General features: G+C 42.7%; 1 protein-coding gene across 1 annotated transcript in view; it reads left to right on the top strand.

Annotated features, from left to right (window-relative positions):
- Positions 1-21,575, top strand: part of LOC120515925 — a 113,676-nt gene extending 92,101 nt beyond the window's left edge. Inside the window, exons 3-4 of the mRNA XM_039737299.1 lie at positions 19,620-19,699; positions 20,787-21,575. Coding sequence (XP_039593233.1) covers positions 19,620-19,699; positions 20,787-21,306 — 600 coding nt within the window. The 3' untranslated portion in view covers positions 21,307-21,575. The remainder of the gene's footprint in view (positions 1-19,619; positions 19,700-20,786) is intronic.
- The last annotated feature ends 1,106 nt before the right edge of the window (positions 21,576-22,681 follow it).

Below are 22,681 nucleotides of genomic sequence, written 5' to 3'. Positions count from 1 at the left end.
GACAATGTCCGGGATGTTAAGAATCCTGTGAAATGTCTATTGCTTTTTTTGCGGCATCGGGAGGTATAGATTTGTTCCAGAGTGTGGAGGGTACAGCCACTTGTTCTCTCTTCTGTCCTGACGACCCTGGGGAGCGCTTTCCTTTCTGAGGAAGTGCAGCTGCCGTACCACACACACACAGTCCGTACGTGACCACACTCTCGATGGCACAGTGATAAAGCAGATTTTTGGAGAGATGGTTCTTTCTGAGGATTCTCAGAAAATACAGTCTTTGCTGTGCCTTCTTCAGCAGCTCCTTTGTGTTGGCGCACCAGGTCAGGTCATGCACCAGCTCAATGCCCAGAAACCTGAACACCGGGACCCTCTCCACACAGACCCCGCCAATGGTGAGTGGCTGGATGTCAGTTTTGTTTTTTCAAGCTCCTTCATTTTTGTGGTGTTGATGAGCAGGTTATTGACTGTGCATCACTCTGACAGCCGCCCCACCTCATTCCGTTATGCCAGCTCACCCTCCTTGCCCGAGATGAGTCCGACCATCGTTGTATCATTCGCGAACTTTATGATCTTGTTGCTATGGTGAGTGGATACACAGTCATATGTGTAGAGGAGCGGGCTGAGCACACAACCCTGCGGCGTCCCGGTGTCGAGGCTGAGAGCAGTGGATGTGTGGAGACCCAGCCTGACCCTCTGGGAGCGACTAGACAGGAAGTCCAGTATCCAACTGCAGGTGAGTGAAGGAAGTCCCAGATCTGCCAGTTTAGAAACCTAAAGCTTTAGATTCATCAAACATTTTTGCCAGATCTCGACATTTTAGGGTCCCCTGATACCGAAAACATCGATGTCTCGATGACGGTTGTATTTGTTTCTGTCTGTGTCTGAGCTAAAATGGCTGGGTGGATAAACACCAAACTCGAAACTTAAGCCTGTTATGAGATGATGATGTGCTGATTCGTTTTGGAGCCAAATCGTGCAAGAGATAAGAGGCACACTAGAGGAACCCACAAATACCGTAATTCTACAATTCATGATGAGTTCTTCTCCTCAATTGCTATCGTAATTACCCATTTTATGATCAGAAAGATTAGAGCGGTCAATAATTACTGAAATGTTGGAGAATAGTTCGGGAAACTTGGTTCCTAGGGTGCAAAGCATACTGATGTTCAATTTCGAATTTTTTATAAAGAGCAAATCCTTTTATTTATAAAGACTGTGTTTACCCTTATATCTAGCCTGGGTTTGACAGTAAAGACTCCTCTAGTGGGTTTTTTGGAAATATTTTTTGGGACACCCTGTCATCACAGGCCAGTGTCCAAAATGGCGGCCATCCATTAAAATACTACCAAAACACACCAAAAACATTAAATAACTCATAAAAGAAATGTTTGATTGAAAAAGCAACATCAGAAATTAAATATACAGCTTCAAAAACCCCCAACACGATTGGTTGAAATGAATGAATAAAAATAGAAACAGAAACCTAGTCATGAGAAAAAAAAAAGGTAAAACTAAAGGTGAACAAAAGCAAGAACACAAATCCAATGACAGTATCTTGAAAGATAGGAGGCGTCAAAATCCAGGAAGTCCTCAAAGAAGAGCAAAAATGGCGAAGTTTCAGTATAAACTGAAGCAGCTCTTTTTACAGATCTGGGGCCACGCCCCTCAGTCGCATCATCCAGTGGCCCCGCCTCCTTAGCCTCTACTTTAAGAAAGCAGAGTGTATAATTATAGCGAAAACATGCATACTTAGCATAATACAGAACAACAATAAAAACAGCATTTTAGTAAACCGTATGACATAAATACAAAGAAAAGATGAACCGATAAAAAGATATTTAAAAGAAACTGTGTGCCAACCACATCAGGCACAAAGGCAAATGTCACCACGGGGTCCCCTGACCTTCAAAATCCCCAAAGAGAATTCTTGTCCACTTTTAACAACGAAAGAAAAAAAAATCATGCCACCTACTGGAAGAAAAAGGTTTTTATAACTTATGAGAAATAATAAAGTGTATCTTATTTCATTATGCTTCAAAATGTTTCATTGAAATCAATCATTTTTGCAACCAGTGAGGACTTCTCCTAAGTTATGATGAATGGAGCTGTCATTTTTTTCCTCATATGTTAGGACTTTTTTGTGCTTTAATATAAAAATAGGACTGGGTTTTTTTTTTCTGGGGTTTGTTTTTGGCACTATGGAAGACAAATAGCAACAGTGCAAGTGTTTAAAAAGTTTACTAAGAAGTGTAATAAAATTTTTTTGACAATTTAAAAATAATAAAGGTTCATTACTTCAGAAGCACACGTCGACTGTCAGAATACTCTGTTGTTTTTTAAACTAAAACCTGATAGATAGAAATATAGTGGGGGCACATGCAGTCATAGTGGGCACCACCCAGAGGAGCCGTCTGTCTCTTATACAGTAACATTCATAGCCATTCATCTGAGAGAGACAGACAGATAGATAGATAGAGATGAAAGACACCATATGATAGATAGATACATAGATAGATATTTTAGCGTAGTTGGTAGTATTACATTGATATTTTAATGTAGTTGGCCGAGATGGATATATATGAAAGGCACTATATGATAGATAGATAGATGCTGTATTAAAGATGGGCAGATATTAACAGTTGCTAAATTATAGAAAGATACGGCAGATAAATTGAAAAATAGATGGATAGAAGAGGCACTGAATAATAGACAGATAGATAGTAGAGGGACTATAATACAAATGTAATAGATAGATGTACTGTATAAGGAAGTATAAGAGATAGATAGATGGATGAAAGGCACTATATTAATGATGGACAGATATGAGAGGTTCTATATAATGAAAAGATGGATAGATACATAGAAAAAGCACAATATAACATGAAGATAGGAAAGTAACAATATCAGAGTTAGATAGAGCATGTTGCAATGAAATATGAAGAAAGTTATTGATTGATAGATACAGTATGTAATAAAAGACAATATATAATGAATTGAAAAGCTATGTAATACATAAATAGATGTTGATAGATTGGAAAGGCACAATATTAAAGACGAACAGACAAGAAAGGTGCGGTGTAACAAAAAGATAGGCTGAAAGATAGAAAAGGCACTATATATTATATAAATAGACAGAAAAGGCACTATATACTACATAGACAAATAGATAGGAAAGGCATTATATTAATGATGGACAGTTATGGAAAATGCAATGTAACTAAATGATTGGTAGATATTTTGAAAAAACTGTATAACAGAACAATAAGAAAGTAACTATGTTATAGATAGATGTGAAAGGCATTATATAACACATAGATAGATAAATAGGGCATATTACAATTAAATATGAAGATTGATGGATAGATAATAAAAGGCACTATATAATAGATGTGAATGACTATACAAGATAAATAGACATTGATAGATTGGAAAGGCACAATATTAAAGATGAACAGATTTGAAAGGGGCTATATAATAGGAAGATAGGCTGGTAGATAGATAGAAAAGGTACTATATAATTGACAAGAAAGTAATGTTATAATAGATGGATAGATAGATACTGTCTTAAAGATGGGCAGATATGACAGTTGCTACAGTAGATAAATAGAAAAATAGATGGTTTGAAAAGGCACTATATAATAGACAGATGGATGGATGGATGAAAGGCCCTGGATCATCCTGGCACCACCGATTAGGGAGCTCTGATTTCCTCTTTGTATTTATTCTCGTCACCATTAAAAATAAGTCCCATCAGCAAACTTCACAGAGATGTTAGACCTGTTCCTAGGTGTGCAGTTCTAGGTGTAGATGGCATATGAGAGGGGACTTAGTACACATCCCCGGGTATAGGGGCTTCCATGTTGAGTACAGAGGAAGTAATGCCACCCAGTCTTACCCCCTTGTGCCAGTGCAGCTGCCCAAAGAGTCTTTTAGACCCAAAGCTCTGAATTTGCGGTCAAGCTTAGAAGGAGTCGTAGTGTTAAGTGCTGAGCTGTAATCTACAAACTGCTTTGTCACACACGTGTCCAGGTGGGAGAGGATGGTGTGCAATGTCAGGGCTGTGGCATCGTCAGTGGGTCTGTTCTGATGATAGGCAAATCTTAATGGATCTAATGTGGCAGGCAGCATGGAGCTGATAAAGTCTCTTACTGATCCCTCAAAACATTTCCATATAATGAGGGTTAGAAGAAACAAAGTGCCAGCCATTGAAATATTTCTTAATTTTTGCCAAACTCGAGATGACGTGAATTCACTGGGGTTTCACTCTTCACTAACGATGTGTATACACAAATAAGAACAATTGGCACCAATTTTTAGAAAAATAATTTGGAAGGGGTTTGGAAAGCACAAGCTTAATCCAAAGTTGGATTCCGTGCAGATGTACCCCGATGTAGCCCTTTATATTTCTTTATTTCTGTATTGCTTCTTCTTCAAAGTTGGCCCGTAATCACCTTGTCTATTCTCTGTATTTCCATCCTCTCTGCAGTTTGCAGCACACGTTTGCGCAGTGTGAAGGCATCAGCAGTAGGCACCGGGGCTTTGCCAGACGTGGGTGGTCAGGAGTGCCCGCTGTTAAGATCTGTTGCAAGTCATTCCACTCGCAGGCTGCCGTAAACTGAAAGGCATTAACAGCCAAGATCCTTTTCAGACTGCTTGACGCGTGGGCGGACGTGGTTGCTTCTCACACTTTAAATCCCCCAGAGCTTTCTGTCTACAGCCTTTTGTGCTAATTGTAATCATGAAACCAAATCGCAGAATATCCGGCAATTTCAGATGTGGCAAATTTACACGCTGGAGTCATCGACGCTGGATTGAATTAGCAATATTTTGCAAGGTAGGAAACAAAAAAAAAATGTTTATATTTCAGTTTCCTTTTGTGGCAGGCTTGAGGAAAGGTAGGTCACAGCTTTTCATTCCACATTTCCAGGAGCAGCTTGAAAAATTTAAATGTACGGCAGATTTTTTCTTCTTTTGTTTGCAGTGGGTTCAGACTTCTTTTTTTTTTTTACATTTTGTTCTGTTGCAGCCTTCTACTAAAATCTTTTAACTTCATGTTTTCCCTCATCAAGTACCACTCAGGACTGCAGAATGTCAAAGTGAATGTGGGACTTTAGACATTTTTGCAAATATATTGAAAAGTAGGGCGGCACGGTGGCGCAGTGGGTAGCACTGCTGACTCGCAGTTAGGAGACCCGGGTTTGCGTGTTCGCCCCCTGTCTGCGTGGGTCTCCTCCCACAGTCCAAAGACATGCAGGTTTTCATTGCTCTGTATTTCTTTCCCGATGGCAAAAGCTGGAAGAGACAATGTCCGGGATGTTATGAATCCTGTGAAATGTCTATTGCTTTTTTTGCGGCATCGGGAGGTGTAGATTTGTTCCAGAGTGTGGAGGGTACAGCCACTTGTTCTCTCTGCTGTCCTGACGACCCTGGGGAGCGCTTTCCTTTCTGAGGAAGTGCAGCTGCCGTACCACACACACAGTCCGTACGTGAGCACACTCTCGATGGCACAGTGATAAAAGGCAAGGAGCAGATTTTTGGAGAGATGGTTCTTTCTGAGGATTCTCAGAAAATACAGTCTTTGCTGCGCCTTCTTCAGCAGCTCCTTTGTGTTTGTGTTTGCTCCTCCCACAGTCCAAAGACATGCAGGTTAGGTGCATTGGCGATCCTAAATTGTCCCTGGTGTGTGTTTGTGTGTGTGCCCTGCGGTGGGGTAGCACCCTGCCCGGGGTTTGTTTCCTGCCTTGCGCCCTGTGTTGGCTGGGATTGGCTCCAGCAGACCCCCATGACCCTGTAGTTAGGATATAGCGGGATGGATGTTGAAAAGTAACTGTACCACCTATCTGAGCTGGATTAAAATCTAAATAATCAATGTAGACCCCAGGATTAATGTTTGCACTGCACCATCTATCAGAATGTATTTTTTTATTGCGTGTAGTGACAAAATACATAGCAATTTTTCATTCCAACAGGTGGCGCATCACAAAGATTTGAAGTGATAAAATGCATTGCATTTGTCATTCCAACAGATGGCACATCACAAACATTTTTAGGACTAAAATGCATTGCATTTCTCATTCCAAAAGATGGCACACCACAAACATTTATAGGATTAAAATGCATTGCATTTGTCATTAGGCACACCACAAACATTTATAGGATTAAAATGCATTGCATTTCTCATTCCAAAAGATGGCACATTGTAAAGTCTTGAAGCAATACAATTCATTGCATTTGTCATTTCAAAAGATGGCACACCACAAACATTTATAGGATTAAAATGCATTGCATTTGTCATTCCAACAGATGGCACATCACAAACATTTATAGGATTAAAATGCATTGCATTTGTCATTCCAACAGATGGCACATCACAAACATTTGTAGGACTAAAATGCATTGCATTTATCATTTCAACAGATGAACATATTTGTAGTAATTAAATGCATTACTCCCAATATTTGTGATGCACCATCTGTTGAAATAACAAATGCCATGCATATGTTCTGTTAAGAGGCCATACGGTGGAGCAGTGGTAGCAAAGTTGCCTCGTAGTAAGGAGACGTGGGTTTGCACCCCGAGTCCTCTTCTGTGCATGGAGCTTGCATGTTCTCCCCGTGTCTGTGTGGGTTTCCTCTTACTGCCCAAAGCCATGCATATTAGGTGAACTGGCGATGCTGAATTGGCCTTAGCGTGTGTTTTAGTATGTGTGTGAAAATACTCCTCTCTCGCTTTACTACTCTCAACAGTTTTACTCAGGCTGTCGGCCTTCCTCTCTTTCTCATGGATTTTAGTTTTGTTAAGTTTGACTCGATTGTATGGATTGTTATATGTCAGCCAGTCATCATCCAACCCGCTATATCCTAACTACAGGGTCACGGGGGGGGTCTGCTGGAGCAGGCAGGAAACAAACCCCGGGCAGGGCGCCAGCCCACCGCAGGGCACACACACACCCACACACACCAGGGGCAATTTAGGATCGCCAGTGCACCTAACGTCTCGATGCATGCTCAATAATCCAGGTAAGGAAATTCTAAACTGAGACTAAGAAAGTCACTTGGATGAGCGATGAAATGTATCGGAAAAAAGAAAACTATGAACAGAATCAACTTTCTACAAGGCACCTGACCTGCATGTCTTTGGACTGTGGGAGGAAACCCACGCAAACGCGGGGAGAAAATGCAAAATCAACACAGGGAGGACCCGGGAAGCAAACCCAGGTCTCCTTACTGTGAGGCAGCAGCGCTAACCACTGCGCCACCGTGTGCCCCGGATTGTTATATGCTTTTAATAAATTGAATTAGAAAAAAAAAAAGATTTGTGTGGCCCCTTGGCGAGTCCCGACTTGGCTCCTAGTAGCCACCCGGACAGGCTCGGTGCTTTCACAATGTGATTCCCGGCTGCTGTTCGGTTTCGCGTTGAATCTACGTAAAGGGCTTGTGTTTTTTTTGTGGGGGCTGCAGTGGCCATACGAGAAGCAGATAATACTATTTCATAGCTGGAACCGAGCGTGATATTGTCTCAGTGTAAATGGCAGTCAGGACTATTACTGAAGGCAGCTTCATGAGCGTCTGGGTCATCCGAGCTGTCAGAAAAATAAAAACGGCTTGTCAAAGTGTGGAGGAAGCAAGCCTGACTATCCAGAAGATAAAATAAGCCACAAAAAAAAAAAAAAAGAGAAGAAACACAAAAAAAAAACAAATTGAAATCTCTTTTCCATTTTTCCCCGTCACAAATTTAGCTTTGATGGATGCTTCTGCGGAAGGTTAATAAGATTTTCCTTCAAAGCTGCTTCTTCAGCAAGCGCTAGATTTGCCTGGTTGTCTTCCTGGTCATATTGGCCACCACATCCCTAAAGAGGACAGGCAGCCACGACGACAACGATGCCAGCCGCTCTGATGGGAGGACAGACGATCTCTCACTTTCAGTGCCCCCCCCCACCATGGAAGGCCCGGTGTTCATGAGCTTTGAACGATTTCCCCTCATTGTGTTTGACCCGGGCAGCTTAGTGGAACTGCTGCCGCAATGAAGAAACTTCCAGCAGCGTTTAGTTTTCTTTTTTGACACCCGGGAACATAAAAAAAAAAAAAAGACAAAAGTGTCCACGTTTGGAAGAAAAGTAAGAATTCCCTGCTGTGGGGTCGAGTGCACGTTTCTCATTTGCGTTTATTCACATAGCAAATGCCTTCATCCAAAAAGTGTTACATATAGCGGATTCAGACCCCCGACACTTTCTGCACACTTTATGGTGTTGTAGAGTTTGTGTTATGTCATGGATGCATTTTACATTTTAATCCGTCAATCTACACTCAATAACCCAGAACGGCAAAGTGGTAACTTGTTTACAGAAAGGTCTGGTCATAACCCGCTTGATCCAGCCTAGGGTCCCAGGGGCAGCTGGAGCCAATCCCAGCTAACATAGGACACAAGGCAGGAACAAAGTCTGGACAGGGCGCCATATTGAGAAATGTGACCATAAATAAAAACACATGCGCTTTAATATCCTGGTTTCTAAAATGCCTTGCCTTGTCATTTTCTAACCAGAACATGGGCTGGGGTGGGACCTGTCCCACCGAAAATGGAGCACACGCACACACGGACTGATTTAACATCATAACCTGCTCGTCTTTAGATAGTAGAACAGAAGCGGGGAGAACATGCAACTTCCACGCAGAGAGGACCCGGGATGTGAAACCCGTGTCTCCTTAAAGCAAACTGGAGGCACCTGAGCACAATCTGCAGGGACTTCTAATTTTAATACATTTGGAAACCTCTTTGAAACATTTGTTCACTTTGTCATTATGAGTTACTGAGTGTAGGTTAAGAGGCAATCTTGGCAAATTTGTCCATTTAAAAGGAAATGTACAACACAGTAAAGCGCACAGAAAGTCATGGAGTTGTAATGCTCTATGAATCCACTCTATAGGTGAATAGACATCCTAATCTAGAGAGAGATATGGAGGGCACTATCAAATATTGGGCATAGACACGAAACACACTACATAACAGGTATGGAGCTCAATATGAAAGGCGTTATATAGAGTAGTAGATATGGACATGCAGGTAACAGTCATTTAGATATAAAAGGCACTATATGATAGATATATAGTGTAGAAATAAAGCACAAAACAGCATAAAGATTTGGGGTTTTCCGGCCCCATGTACTGTACAGTTTTGAAAATTGAGTCAGATATTTTTTCCATATACATCAGACAGTCAAGATGGCGAAGTGGGGAACATTTATGGAGTGGGACCGGAAATTGACAAAGAGGAATGCTGGGAAGGAACCGAGGTGGATGCTGGGAGTTATGACGTCATCAGAGGTAGACAGAAGGAAGGGAAAGAACACGGAAGTGGCAGTACGTGGTCAGGGAGTCTGATTAGATTAAAGGTGGCGCTGCTTCTTTCTTTCTGTAGGAATAAAGCGAGAGAGGTTAGTACCCCGCTTTTCACTCTTGGCATGAGTTTTCGCGCGGAAGTTCGGGTCTTTACGCGGCTCCCTATGCGCAGATGAGAAAGGCACTATATGATAGATAGATAGATAGGCAGACATAAAAGGCACTATATAATAGATAGATAAATGGATAGATAGATAGATAGTGTGATAAAAAGCAGACAGAAAAAGGTTTGGGGATGGCCACCCCTTATACTCTAAAAATGGTGAACAATAAAGAAAACAGTTTACAAAGTGAGTTCAAAATGGAACTGACTAACACGAAAATTACTGGGCTTAAATATGGAGGAAAGAAGGAAGAGGTGGAGTCAAGACGGATAGAACAGAAACTGATGTGGCGGTAGAGTGGATTCTGTGAATGGGAAATGACGTCATCAGTGGGTGGATTGGTGGTGATGTCATCAAGAGGGCAGGTCTTTGGATGAAGTGCAGAGGAACAAGAGGGGAGAGGATTAAGAGAGAGCACCAACCCCTGGTCTGGCTCACAAATATCAGTATTTGAACCTGCAAACTATCCCCACATGTATCACGATAGACAGAGAGATAGACAGGCGGAAGGATGGACGGATGGATAGAATTTAATCTTAGTATAGTAGGCAAGATAGATAAATGGATGGATGGATGGGTAGAGTTTAATCTTAGTGTAGTAGGCAGGATAGATAGATGTGAGTTTAATCTTATTATAATAGGCAGGATTGAAAGATGTGAAAGGCATTACATAATAGAGATATATAAAAGGTTATACAGTGGGTACGGAAAGTATTCAGACCCCCTTCAATTTTTTTCACTCTTTGTTATATTGCAGCCATTTGCTAAAATCATTTCAATTAATTTTTTCCCTCATTAATGTACACACAGCACCCCATATTGACAGACAAAAAAAAAAAGAATTTTTGAAATTGTTGCAGATTTATTAAAAAAGAAAAGCTGAAATATCACATGGTCCTAAGTATTCAGACCCTTTGCTCAGTATTTAGTAGAAGCCCCCTTTTGAGCTCATACAGCCATGAGTCTTCTTGGGAAAGATGCAACAAGTTTTTCACACCTGGATTTGGGGATCCTCTGCCATTCCTCCTTGCAGATCCTCTCCAGTTCTGTCAGGTTGGATGGTAAACGTTGGTGGACAGCCATTTTTAGGTCTCTCCAGAGATGCTCAATTGGGTTTAAGTCAGGGCTCTGGCCGGGCTATTCAAGAACAGTCACAGAGTTGTTGTGAAGCCACTCCTTCGTTATTTTAGCTCCACACACTGAGGAGAGGCAAGACACATGACAGCCCGCATGGAGTTTGCTAAAAGACAGCTGAAGGACTCTGAGATGGTGAGAAATAAGATTCTCTGGTCTGATGAGACCAAGATAGAACTTTTTGGCCTTAATTCTAAGCGGTATGTGTGGAGACAACCAGGCACTGCTCATCACTTGTCCAATACAGTCCCCACAGTGAAGCATGGCGGTGGCAGCATCATGCTGTGGGGGTGTTTTTCAGCTGCAGGGACAGGACGACTGGTTGCAATCGAGGGAAAGATGAATGTGGCCAAGTACAGGGATATCCAGGACAAAAACCTTCTCCAGAGTGCTAAGGACCTCAGACTGGGCCGAAGGTTTACCTTCCAGCAAGACAATGACCCTAAGCACACAGCTAAAATAACAAAGGAGTGGCTTGACAACAACTCTGTGACTGTTCTTGAATGGCCCAGCCAGAGCCCTGACTTAAACCCAATTGCGCATCTCTGGAGAGACCTAAAAATGGCCGTCCACCAACGTTTACCATCCAACCTGACAGAACTGGAGAGGATCTGCAAGGAGGAATGGCAGAGGATCCCCAAATCCAGGTGTGAAAAACATCTTTCCCAGATTAGCTCAAAAGGGGGCTTCTACTAAATACTGAGCAAAGGGTCTGAATACTTAGGACCATGTGATATTTCAGTTTTTCTTTTTTAATAAACCTGCAACAATTTCAAAAATTCTTTTTTTTGTCTGTCAATATGGGGTGCTGTGTGTACATTAATGAGGAAAAAAAATAATTGAAATGATTTTAGCAAATGGCTGCAATATAACAAAGAGTGAAAAATTGAAGGGGGTCTGAATACTTTCTGTACCCACTGTATATAATACACAGATAGACCTTGATAAATAGGAAAGGCACTGTATTAATAAGGACAGATATGAAAGGTGCTATATAACTAAAAGAGGGGATCTTATATAGAAAAGGCGCTATATAACAGAAAGATAGGACAGAAACTATAAAATAGGTAGACAGAGCATATTAAGATAAAAACTGAAGAAAGGTATCCATAGATATATAATGAAAGGTACTATATAATAGATGTTAAAGGCTGTATATAATAGATATCTCAGTAGATAAGAAAGTTAGCCAAGCAACATAAAGGCGTGCTGTAATAGACAGATTAGGTGCTACATTAAAGGAAGATAAATCCGCACATTTAGTGGAGAGAAGATTAATTTCTACCCCCCATTTCCCCTTTTTCTGAACACATTTTTATTTCATTCCAGACTCATAAGAAAGTTTGAGATAAAAACCAAATGGCAGACGCTTTCTAAACAGCCCATCGACAATCCTTGTGCATCACCACGCATATGTTGGGAACATCCAGAGTGTCAGCGCGTCAGTTCTCTGAGTAAACGCCTGATTTAAAGATAGATAGATAGATAGATAGATAAAATGCACGTCTCTGGCTCAGTCTGTCGCATGGAGCCAACTGGACCCACAGGTTGTAATGTGCACCCCGTTTGTCCTTCTGCCACGTGTTGCTGTTCATTTCTTTTCGTTCGCAGTCTTGATTGATTTGCTATTTTATTCTGGATCATTAATCAGCAGCAGGAAGAATTTAATGAATTCAACATGGGCAAATGTTATCTAGATAGCTGCTAAAAATAATTACCCTTGGCATTTAGTTGCGTAAACATTTTATGCATCTGAAAATTTTAGAGTGACTGAGCGAGCACATCCTCCAAATCCCAGTGCGCTGACAAATCAATTAAAGCGCCGCTAATTGTTGTGAGAAGCCAGGAGAATTGAAATCCTTGCCTTGCCACTGTGAAGGCTTTTTTGAATTTCTTCCCCAACACATAAAAAAAAAGAACGCACAGTTTGTTAAATTTGCCATGCTGGAACACTTTAACTAATTAATAGCCAGGAGTCTTTAAAGAATTTGGTACAAATAATTGGCCTCAATAGAAGAAGCGTGCGCATCATAGCGAGGGTGTTTGCTGGATTAGCGCAGTCATGGACTGGTGTGACCCGCTGATTGATGCCCGTTCTTTGATGCTGTATTGTCATGGTGGGGAAAAAAAAGGAGAAGGGAGGCTGAAAGGGACGAACCAGCATCCCATCTGGGATGGACCCTGGTCCTGTACCTCATCAGGAGACAATGATTAAGGAAGGCCAGCGAGGGGGCAGCGATGGACATAGAAGGATGGACATGGACACTGAAGGATGCTCTAGCAGCAACTGCAACCAAGCTGGCATCCCTGCAGCCGAGATGGGTACAGCTGAGCTGCAGACCTCCGCAACTCCATGATTCAGCAGCTCCACTGCAGATTGTTGTTTTTGTCATTTAGTTTACTCATCTTGAGTCAGGTGACTCCTCACCCAACTATAATCTTAACCACAGAGCAAACAGGCGTTATCACTGATGAATAATGTAAAGCAGGGGTTTCCAACTGTGGTCCTGGTGGGCTGCAGGTTTTCATTCTAAGCCTTTTCCTAATCAGTGCCCAGTTTTCGCTGCTAATTAACTCCCTTTCCCTTCATTTTCATAGCCCTGTTTTGAAGGATTCAGTCCTCTGAATTGATTTGTGTCTTTCATTAAATAGAAATGAGATGTGAAACGAGCCAACAGATGACCAGTTAAAAACGTCAAACTCCAACCAGTTCCTTAATGAGAAGCAAATTCTTGCTGTTTGTTGAAGCCGTCATTGAATATCAGGACTTGTTGCTGCTCTCATTCTGCCACAGCGGACTGTTGATTTTCTCTTTTTTTCTAAGATGTTTTGGTGACCTGAGCAGACCAACATGTCTAAGACCTTCACCTTTTTCAGTTTAGCTGGTCATGTGGTGGCTTGTTTGGCTACTCATTAAGGAAAATGAAACAACTTAGCCTGGGTTTATACAGTTAGGTCCATAAATATTTGGACAGAGATGACTCTTTTCTCATTTTATTTCTGTCCATTACCAGAAAGAATTTTAAATGAAACAACTCAGATGCATTTGAAGTGCAGACTTTAAGCTTTAATTCAGTGGGTTGAACAAAACGATTGCATAAAAATGTGAGGCAACTAAAGTACTTTCTAACACAATTCCTTCATTTCAGGGGCTCAAAAGTAATTGGACAATTGACTCAAAGGCTATTTCATGGGCAGGTGTGTTCAAGTCCATCTCTATGTCTTATCAATTAAGCAGATAAAAGGCCTGGAGTTGATTTGAGGTGTGGTGTTTGCATGTGGAAGATTTTGCTGTGAACAGACAACATGCGGTCAAAGGAGCTCTCCATGCTAGTGAAAGTAGCCAACCTTTAAGCTGTGAAAACAGAAAAAACCCATCCGAGAAATGGCTACAATATTACGAGTGGCAAAATCTCCAGTTTGGTACATCCTGAGAAAGAAAGCAAGCACTGGTGAACTCAGCAATGAAAAAAGACCTGGACGTTCACGGAAGACAACAGTGGTGGATGATCGCAGAATCATTTCCATGGTGAAGAGAAACCCCTTCACAACAGCCAACCAAGTGAACAACACTCTGCAGGGCTTGGTAGGCGTATCGATATCCAAGTCTACCATAAAGAGAAGACTACATGAAAGTAAATACAAAGGGTGCACTGCAAGGTGCCAGCCACTCATAAGCCTCAAGAATAGAAAGGCTAGATTGGATTTTGCTAAACAACATCTAAAAAGCCGGCACAGTTCTGTAAAACATTTTTTGGACAGATGAAACCAAGATGAACCTCTACCAGAATGATGGCAAGAAAAATGTATGGAGAAAGCGTGGAACAGCTCATTATCCAAAGCATAGCACATCATCTGTAAAACACGGTGGAGTCAGGCAGTGTGATGGCTGCCGGTGGCACTGGGACACTCGTGTTTATTGATGATGTGACACAGGACAGAAGCAGCCGAACGAATTCTGAGGTGTTCAGAGACATACTGTCTGCTCAAATCCAGCTAAATGACGTCAAATTGATTCATGATACAGATGGACAATGACCCAAAACATACAGCCAAAGCAACCCAGGAGTTTATTAAAGCAAAGAAGTGGAAAATTCTTGAATGGCCAAGTCAGTCACCTGATCTTAACCCAACTGAGCAGACATTTCACTTGTTGAAGACTAAACTTCGGACAGAAAGGCCCACAAACAAACAGCAACTGACAGTAAAGGCCTGGCAGAGCATTAAAAAGGAGGAAACCCAGCATCTGGTGATGTCCAGGAGTTCAAGACTTCAGGCTGGCATTGCCAGCAAAGGGTTTTCAACCAAGTATTAGAAATGAACATTTTATTTCCAGTTATTTAATTTGTCCAATTACTTTTGAGCCCCTGAAATGAAGGGATTGTGTTAAAAAATACTTTAGTTGCCTCACATTTTTATGCAATCGTTTTGTTCACCCCACTGAATTAAAGCTGAAAGTCTGCACTTCAACTGCATCTGAGTTGTTTCATTTAAAATTCATTGTGGTGATGTAGAGAACAAAATGAGAAACAAGTTGTCTCTGTCCAAATATTGATGGACCTAACTGTACTTCACATGATACGTGACGTGACGTGTGCTCCAGCGGATGCTCCTGCTACACAAGCATACTGTTTGTACGCGCGCGCTTCTTTACGTAAATCTGGAAGAATCCACCAGGTGGCAGTGCGAGATATCATCACGGCGAGAACAGGTTCGGCTTCGCTGTGTTGTGAATTACCTGTAGCGTCCATTGAATTCCGAGGACACCTTACCACAATATCTCTGAAAAGGATGTTTAATGATTAAATCCATCAATCCAGGGGTGTGTCCATTCCAGCTAGTATTGGACACGAGGCAGAAACAGTCCCTGGACGGGCCATCAGCTCATCGCAAGGTGAAAACGAGCACACAGACACACACTGGCGTCATTTTAGTGTCACCCAATCTGCATATCTTTGGAAGGAAACCGGAGCTCACCGTAGAAACGCAGCAGGAAAACACGCAAATTCCAGGTAGGGAATACCAGCGACGTGACTCCCTGCGAGACCGCAGTGCTACCGCTCCGCCATCGTGTCACCCCATATGTGTAATTATTAACAGTGGTCATTATTTAAACGAAATTAACGATTTATCTGTAAAATGTAACATACATACTTTATTTAATGCATCTCGTCATGAGTATAACTCTTAGGATTCTAAATGTGCAGAGAGTTGGCATATCATACATTTAATGTGTTCTGTGTGGTGGTTTATTGCTGTTTGCCGCTGCTGTCAGGTCTGGAGGACGCCCCAGAAAAAAAAAGACGGCACAGAAGATGGTAGGTGAGACTTTTAAAATGTATTGCATCATTACGATCGGGAATATGCAATGCTTGAATATCAAAGCACCACAAATGCATCTGTATGTCGGCATTTTGCTTCACCACATCGAAACATTCATTAAACATCGAAGTGCGCACATCGATCCTCAGAGCGGCTTTCTGTCACATGTAGATAGTAAACAGAGACTCTTGACGTCACGTTCCGACTTTTGTCACACTGTGCCCCACGACGTTTTGCTGGTACTGCAGCTCGCGCACAAGTCACATTAATTTCTGGGGACCCGCTCAGAGGACGTGTCAAATGAACGCTGGGAACGCGTGGAAGCCGTGATGTGTGCGCGTTCTGAGCGTGACGTAAAAACGAGCCCTAAACTAAGGCAAAAACAAGTTAATCAGCAGCAAAAACGGCTCGCTAATTAAGAAGATGGTTAGAATGAAAACCTGCAGCCACTGCGGCCCACCAGAACCAGAGTTGGACACCCCTGATATGAAGCAACAACCTCCTCAATTGAGTGAAGGTCTGGGGGTCTGCAGATAGAGTCTATTGTGGCAGTAGCCACAGCGGGACACACTGGTTGGGCTTGGGAAGGTTTGAAGGGCAGGAAAGTGCAGGGGGTTGGCTACCTATTACGGGCAAAGTGCACCCCCCCAAAAGTGGATGGCATCATGTGCAGGGCAGAATGGGAATTTTAGTCCTGTGGGGCTGCCCTGTCAGGTCCAGGGTTGAGATGTCATATATCGACTCCTCAAGGACCATTGTGGTTCTGGATATTAATAATAATATGATACGTTTTATTTATATAGCGCCTTTCCCATGCTCGAGGCACTTGACCTCGATGCACTTCCCAGATGCAAATGAAATGAGCACTCCTGGGTCAGAAGTTTAAAGAGACCCCTCCACTTGGCCCTGGGAGTCGGAGCTGCAAGAGAAGATGGAATGAGGGAGTGGAGGAAGATGGTACGAATGGGCGAAGGGGCAGAGGAATTGTTATGCTGGGTTCTTTTAGTGGAAGCCGTTCACGGCACTGTTTGGAAGAGGCCTGTCAAGGGTACGCTTTGTTTTTAAATAAAAGGCACCAGATTTGAAGCCGGGCAGCACGGTGGCACAGTGCTAGTGCTGCTGCCTCACAGTTAGGAGACCTAGGTTCGCTTCCCGGGTCCTCCCTGCGTGGAGTTTGCATGTTCTCCCCGTGTCTGTGTGGGTTTCCTCCGGGTGCTCCGGTTTCCTCTCACAGGCCAAAGACATGCAAGTTAGGTGAATTGGCCATCCTAAATTGTCCCTAGTGTGTGTGTGTGTGTGTGTGCCCTGCGGTGGGCTGGCACCTGCCCGGGGTTTGTTCCTGCCTTGTGCCCTGTGTTGGCTGGGATTGGCTCCAGCAGACCCCCGTGACCCTGGGTTGGATAATGGATGGATGGATGGATAGATTTGAAGCCAGGACTGTGTCTGTGGTAGGCGTGTCTGGGGTTTGGGGTGCTGTTACCCCCTCTACAGGCCACAAGGCATATTGCACAGTCAAGATAAGGCAGGATACAGTTAGTTTTTTTTAATAAGGTGTCATATCTCAGTTTGTGTCAGTAATATAAAGAAATAAAAACAAACCAGCTGTGGGGCAAGATGACGGCAACATAACAGGACAGCGTCCAGGAAAAAAAACTAAATAGTGACAGAAACGCAGCTAGATACTTTTTAGATGAGATAAACTGTATTAATCCGAGTGGGTAATTCGCATGCATACAGCAGCAGAAACATCAAAATCAAGGATACAGACTCACAAGACAGATAATACGGTCAATCAATCAACAAGTAAATAAATAAAAATAAATGTATATTGTGCACCACATCGAGAGGAAGCCTTGAATTGCCTGATAGCAGTGGGCAAAAAAGACCCTCAGGGGCAATTCTTAGCACACCATGGAGGAAGGAACCTGTGGTTAAAAGTACGCAATCAGAGCGCCTCCTGGAGGGCATTTAATGAAAAACCTGAAACATCCCCCTGATACAGATATTCAGACAAACACTCAGTCCTCCTCTTGAAGTGAATCCAACTTGGAGTCTTCTTGGGTTTGACGTGACAAGCTTCACACACCTGGATTTGGGGATTTTCCTGCCGTTCTTCTCTGTAGCCCTCTCAGGTCAGGTTGTCACAGGTTAGATGGAGACCATCAGTGGGCAATTGTTTTCAGGTCTCTCCGGAGATATTTGATTGGGTTCAAGGCTGGGCCACTGAAGGACATTCTCAAAGTTGTCCCTAAGCCACTCCTGTATTGTCTTTGCTTTGTTCTGCCAGAATACGTAAATGTAATGTGTCTTCTACTGAGGAGGGGCTTCTGTCTTTCCACTTTCTCATAAAGCCCAGGTTTACAGTGACGGTTTGTTCTTCTGAACGTTTCTCCCGTCTCCGCACAGGTTCTCTGGAGCTCAGCCAGAGTGACCATCAGGGTCTCACCTTTCTTACCAAAAACAACAACATTTATTTATAGAGCACATTTTAATACAAATAATGTAGCTCAAAGTGCTTTACATGATGAAGAAGAGAGAAATAAAAGACAAAGTAAGAATTAAAATAAGAGAACACTAATTAACATAGAATAAAAGTAAGGTCCGATGGCCAGGGAGAACAGAAAAAACAAAAAAAAACTCCAGATAGCTGGAGAGAAAAAATAAAATGTGCAGGGGTACAGAGGCCATGAGACCACCCAGTCCCCTCTGGGCATTCTACCTAACATAAATGATCAGTCCTCATTGTATTCAGGGTTCTCATGGAAGGACTTGATGATGACGGTCACGTGGACTTCTGGCCTTTAATCCATCGATGTGGGAACGTCACTGAGCTTTGATCAGGTGGTGGTGGCGGCGTCCAGAAAACTGGAAAAAGAACAGAAGAGAGAGTAGGGGTCAGTACGGATTTTGGAGCCACCATGAATAATCATGATAATTAATTGAATATACAGAGCATCAGGAGTAAACTAAAATGAAGTTATGAGAAAGCCATGTTACAGTAATGTGTTTTTAGCAGTTTTTTTAAAGTGGTCCACCGTATCAGCCTAGTGAATTCCTATTGGCAGGCTATTCCAGATTTTATGTGCATAACAGCAGAAGGCCGCCCGCCTCACCACTTCTTTTAAGTTTTGTTCTCGGAATTCTAAGCAGACACTCATTTGAAGATCTAAGGTTACGATTTGTAATATAAGGTGTCAGACATTCTGATATATAAGATGGGGCGAGATTATTAAAGGCTTTATAAACCATAAGCAGGATTTTAAAGTCAATTCTAAATGACACAGGTAACCAGTGTAGTGACGCAAAGACTGTGGTGATGTGCTCGGATTTTCTTTTCCTAGTTGAGATTCTAACAGCTGCATTCTGCACTCGTTGCAATCGATTGATGTCTTTTTTGGGTGGTCCTGAGAGGAGTGCGTTACAGCCATCTAGCCGATTACCAAGGCTAATCTCCCACAATTACTCGGCATTTAGTACATTGGAAGGCTTTTGTGTTCATGCTGGAAGCCCCGTACCCTTCACCTCCATTGTAAAAGATAAGAGTAGCCTGGGTAGTTTCTAAAATTTATTTTAAAAATGCTTCACAATTTCATGAGTATAAAGAAATAACTTTGACTGGAATGATTCCCAACATATCCTTAAATGTATTTTATTTATTTATTTTTGGCAGATTGCCCCTGTTAATAGAGGAAGATGTCATTGCGCCGACATTTTGGATTCTGGTTGCTATGATGGCACCTGCGTCAAGGGGTAAGTGTGCATGCAATTAGCATTACAGCTAAACAAAATGCATTGCCCAGGAGCTATTAAGGTGAATTTCCTACAAACTGCATCATCTTGCTAAGTTTCTCAGTAAAGTATTTCTATGTGCTGCATAGAAATTGCAAATTAAAAACAAAAAATGTAAAAATATGTCAGCACTGATTCAGAAGAGTTGTTGGTGCATTTATTTCTTTTAGTGCCCCAATACGTTTTGAAGTATATAAGATCATTTGTGCCAAAAATAGACATGGTTTTATCGTGTCAAAATGAAAACGTGTCCAACCAAACGATTGATTTGCTTTTTCACTACGACACAAGATTATTAACTCGGTTTAAAGTGCAATACGAAAGCGTTTAGTCTGATCTTTCATCCATCGATCGCTTGTCGCATCTAAAAGCAAATGTATTGCATTCTGCTTAGCAGCTTCTCCACGTGGATTGCATTTCGATTGAACACCACATGTCAATCAGGCCAAAACTGAATGGAATCAATTGACCAATCAGAGTCAGTAGATGGAGCAAGGGGCGGCTCTTCTCTGTCTTCTTTTCCCACTTATCCAGAGCAGGGTTTCTGGATATCCCAAGGCAGCAGCAATCTCTGAATGGGGCGCCCGGTCATCGTAATGCAAGCATACACACGCATACACACTTAATTTTATGTCAGGAGTCCACCAGATCTGCATGTTTTTCAACTGTTAGAGAAAAACTGGAGTACCTGGACTAAACCCACCCATGAATAACTTTATCATGTGTTGTAAAAACGAGAAGAAACAAGTATACCAAAAACATTTTTACCAAAATAATCACCCATAACCTGCCTGAATGACTATCGGCCAGTAGCGTTCACCCCGGTGTTGATGAAGTGTTTTGAGAGACTGGTTCCGAGTCATATCATGTCCTTCATCCCTCCCACCTTTGATGCACACCAATTTGCGTACAGAGCTAACAGGTCTACTGAGGATGCTGTTGCTGCAGCTCTGCATGCTACCCTGTCCCATCTGGAGCACCAGGGGAGCTACGCACGTCTCCTCTTTATTGATTTTAGCTCTGCTATTAACACCATCCTCCCTCACAGATTTGTGTGCAAGCTGCTACAACTGGGACTCCCGTATTCCACCTGTCTATGGATTAAAGACTGCCTGACAGACCGCACACAAAGGGTTAAGGTGGGCCCTCACATCTCCTCGGCCATCAGCATCAGCACCGGCTCTCCTCAGGGCTGTGTGCTGAGCCCCCTGCTCTTCACGCTGTACACGCATGACTGCGCCCCTGCCCACCACAGCAACACCATCTTCAAATCTGCAGACGACACCACTGTGGTGGGGCTCATCTCTGGTGAGAATGAATCCGCCCACAGGAACGAAGTGGAGCAACTGACAGTGTGGTGCACTGACAACAACCTGCTCCTGAACACAATTAAGACCAAGGAGCTTGTTGTGGACTTCAGGAAAAAGAAAACGGACATCAAACCACTTTACATCGGAGGGGACTACTGTGTGGAGAGGGTGTCAGACTTCCAAATTCCTGGGAGTCCACATCATGGCGAAGAAGGCTCAGCGGAGACTTTATTCCCTGAGAGTCCTCAGGAAAAATAACATCTCACAAAAACTGCTGGTGTCCTTCTATCACTACTCTATCGAGAGTATCCTGGGCTACTGCCTCTGCATGGGGTTTTCCAGCTGCACAACAGCGCAGAGGAAAACACTTCAGCAGATCGTAACGACTGCATTGCAGATCATCGGCTGTACTTTACCCTCTTTGGATGAACTGCACAGCTCTCGCTGCCTCAAAAAAGCAGAAAACATCTTACAGGACTCCTCACACCCCGCTCATGACGTGTCCCAACTGTTGCCATCAGGTAAAAGATTTACAGTCATATGAAAAAGTTAGGGAACCCCTCTCAGCCTGCATAATAATTGACTCTCCTTTCAACAAAAATTATAACAGTGATATGTCTTTCATTTCCTAGGAACATCTGAGCACTGCGGTGTTTTCCGAACAAAGATTTTTAATGACGCAGTATTTAGTTATGAAATTAAATCAAATGTGAAAAACTGGCTGTGCACAAATGTGGGTCCCCTTGTCACTGTGCTGATTTGAATGCCTGTCACTGCTCAGTGCTGATTACTTGGTATGATGACCTCATTAAGCCTTGAACTTCACAGACAGGAGTGTCCAATCATGAGTGGTCAAAGGTATTTAAGGTGGTCAATCGCAAGTTGTGCTTCCTTCCCTTTGACTCTCCTCTGAAGAGTGACAGACAGCATGGGATCCTCAAAGCAACTCTCAAAAGATCTGAAAACAAAGATTGTTGAGTCTCCTGGTTTAGGGGAAGGCTACAGAAAGCCATCTCAGAGGTTTAAACTGTCAGTTTCAAGTGTAAGGAATGGAATCAGGAAATGGAAGGCCACAGGCACAGTTGCTGTTAAACCAACCCAGCAGGTCTGGCAGGCCAAGAAAAATACAGGAGCGGCATATGAACAGGATTGTGAGAATGGTTACAGACAACCACAGATCACCTCCAAAGACCTGCAAGAACATCTCGCTGCCGATGGTGTATCTGTACATCGTTCTACAATTCACTGCAATTTGCACAAAGAACATCTGTATGGCAGGGTGATGAGAAAGAAGCCCTTTCTGCACTCACGCCACAAACAGAGTCGCTTGTTGTATGCCAATGCTCATTTAGACAAGCCAGATTCATTTTGGAACAAAGTGCTTTGGACTGATGAGACAAAAATGGAGTTATTTGGTCAGAACAAAAAGCACTTTGAATGGCAGAAGAAGAACACGGCATTCCAAGAAAAACACCTGCTACCTGCTGTCAAATTTGGTGGAGGGTCCATCATGCTGTGGTGCTGTGTGGCTAGTTCAGGGACTGGAGCCCTTGTTAAAGTCGAGGGTCGGATGAATTCAACCCAATATCAACAAATTCTTCAGGATAATGTTCAAGCATCAGTCACAAAGTTG

Source organism: Polypterus senegalus, chromosome 15 (genome assembly GCF_016835505.1).
Source record: "Polypterus senegalus isolate Bchr_013 chromosome 15, ASM1683550v1, whole genome shotgun sequence".
In the NCBI taxonomy this organism is placed as follows: Eukaryota; Metazoa; Chordata; class Cladistia; order Polypteriformes; family Polypteridae; genus Polypterus; species Polypterus senegalus.
This window is presented reverse-complemented; position numbering and strand designations above follow the sequence as displayed.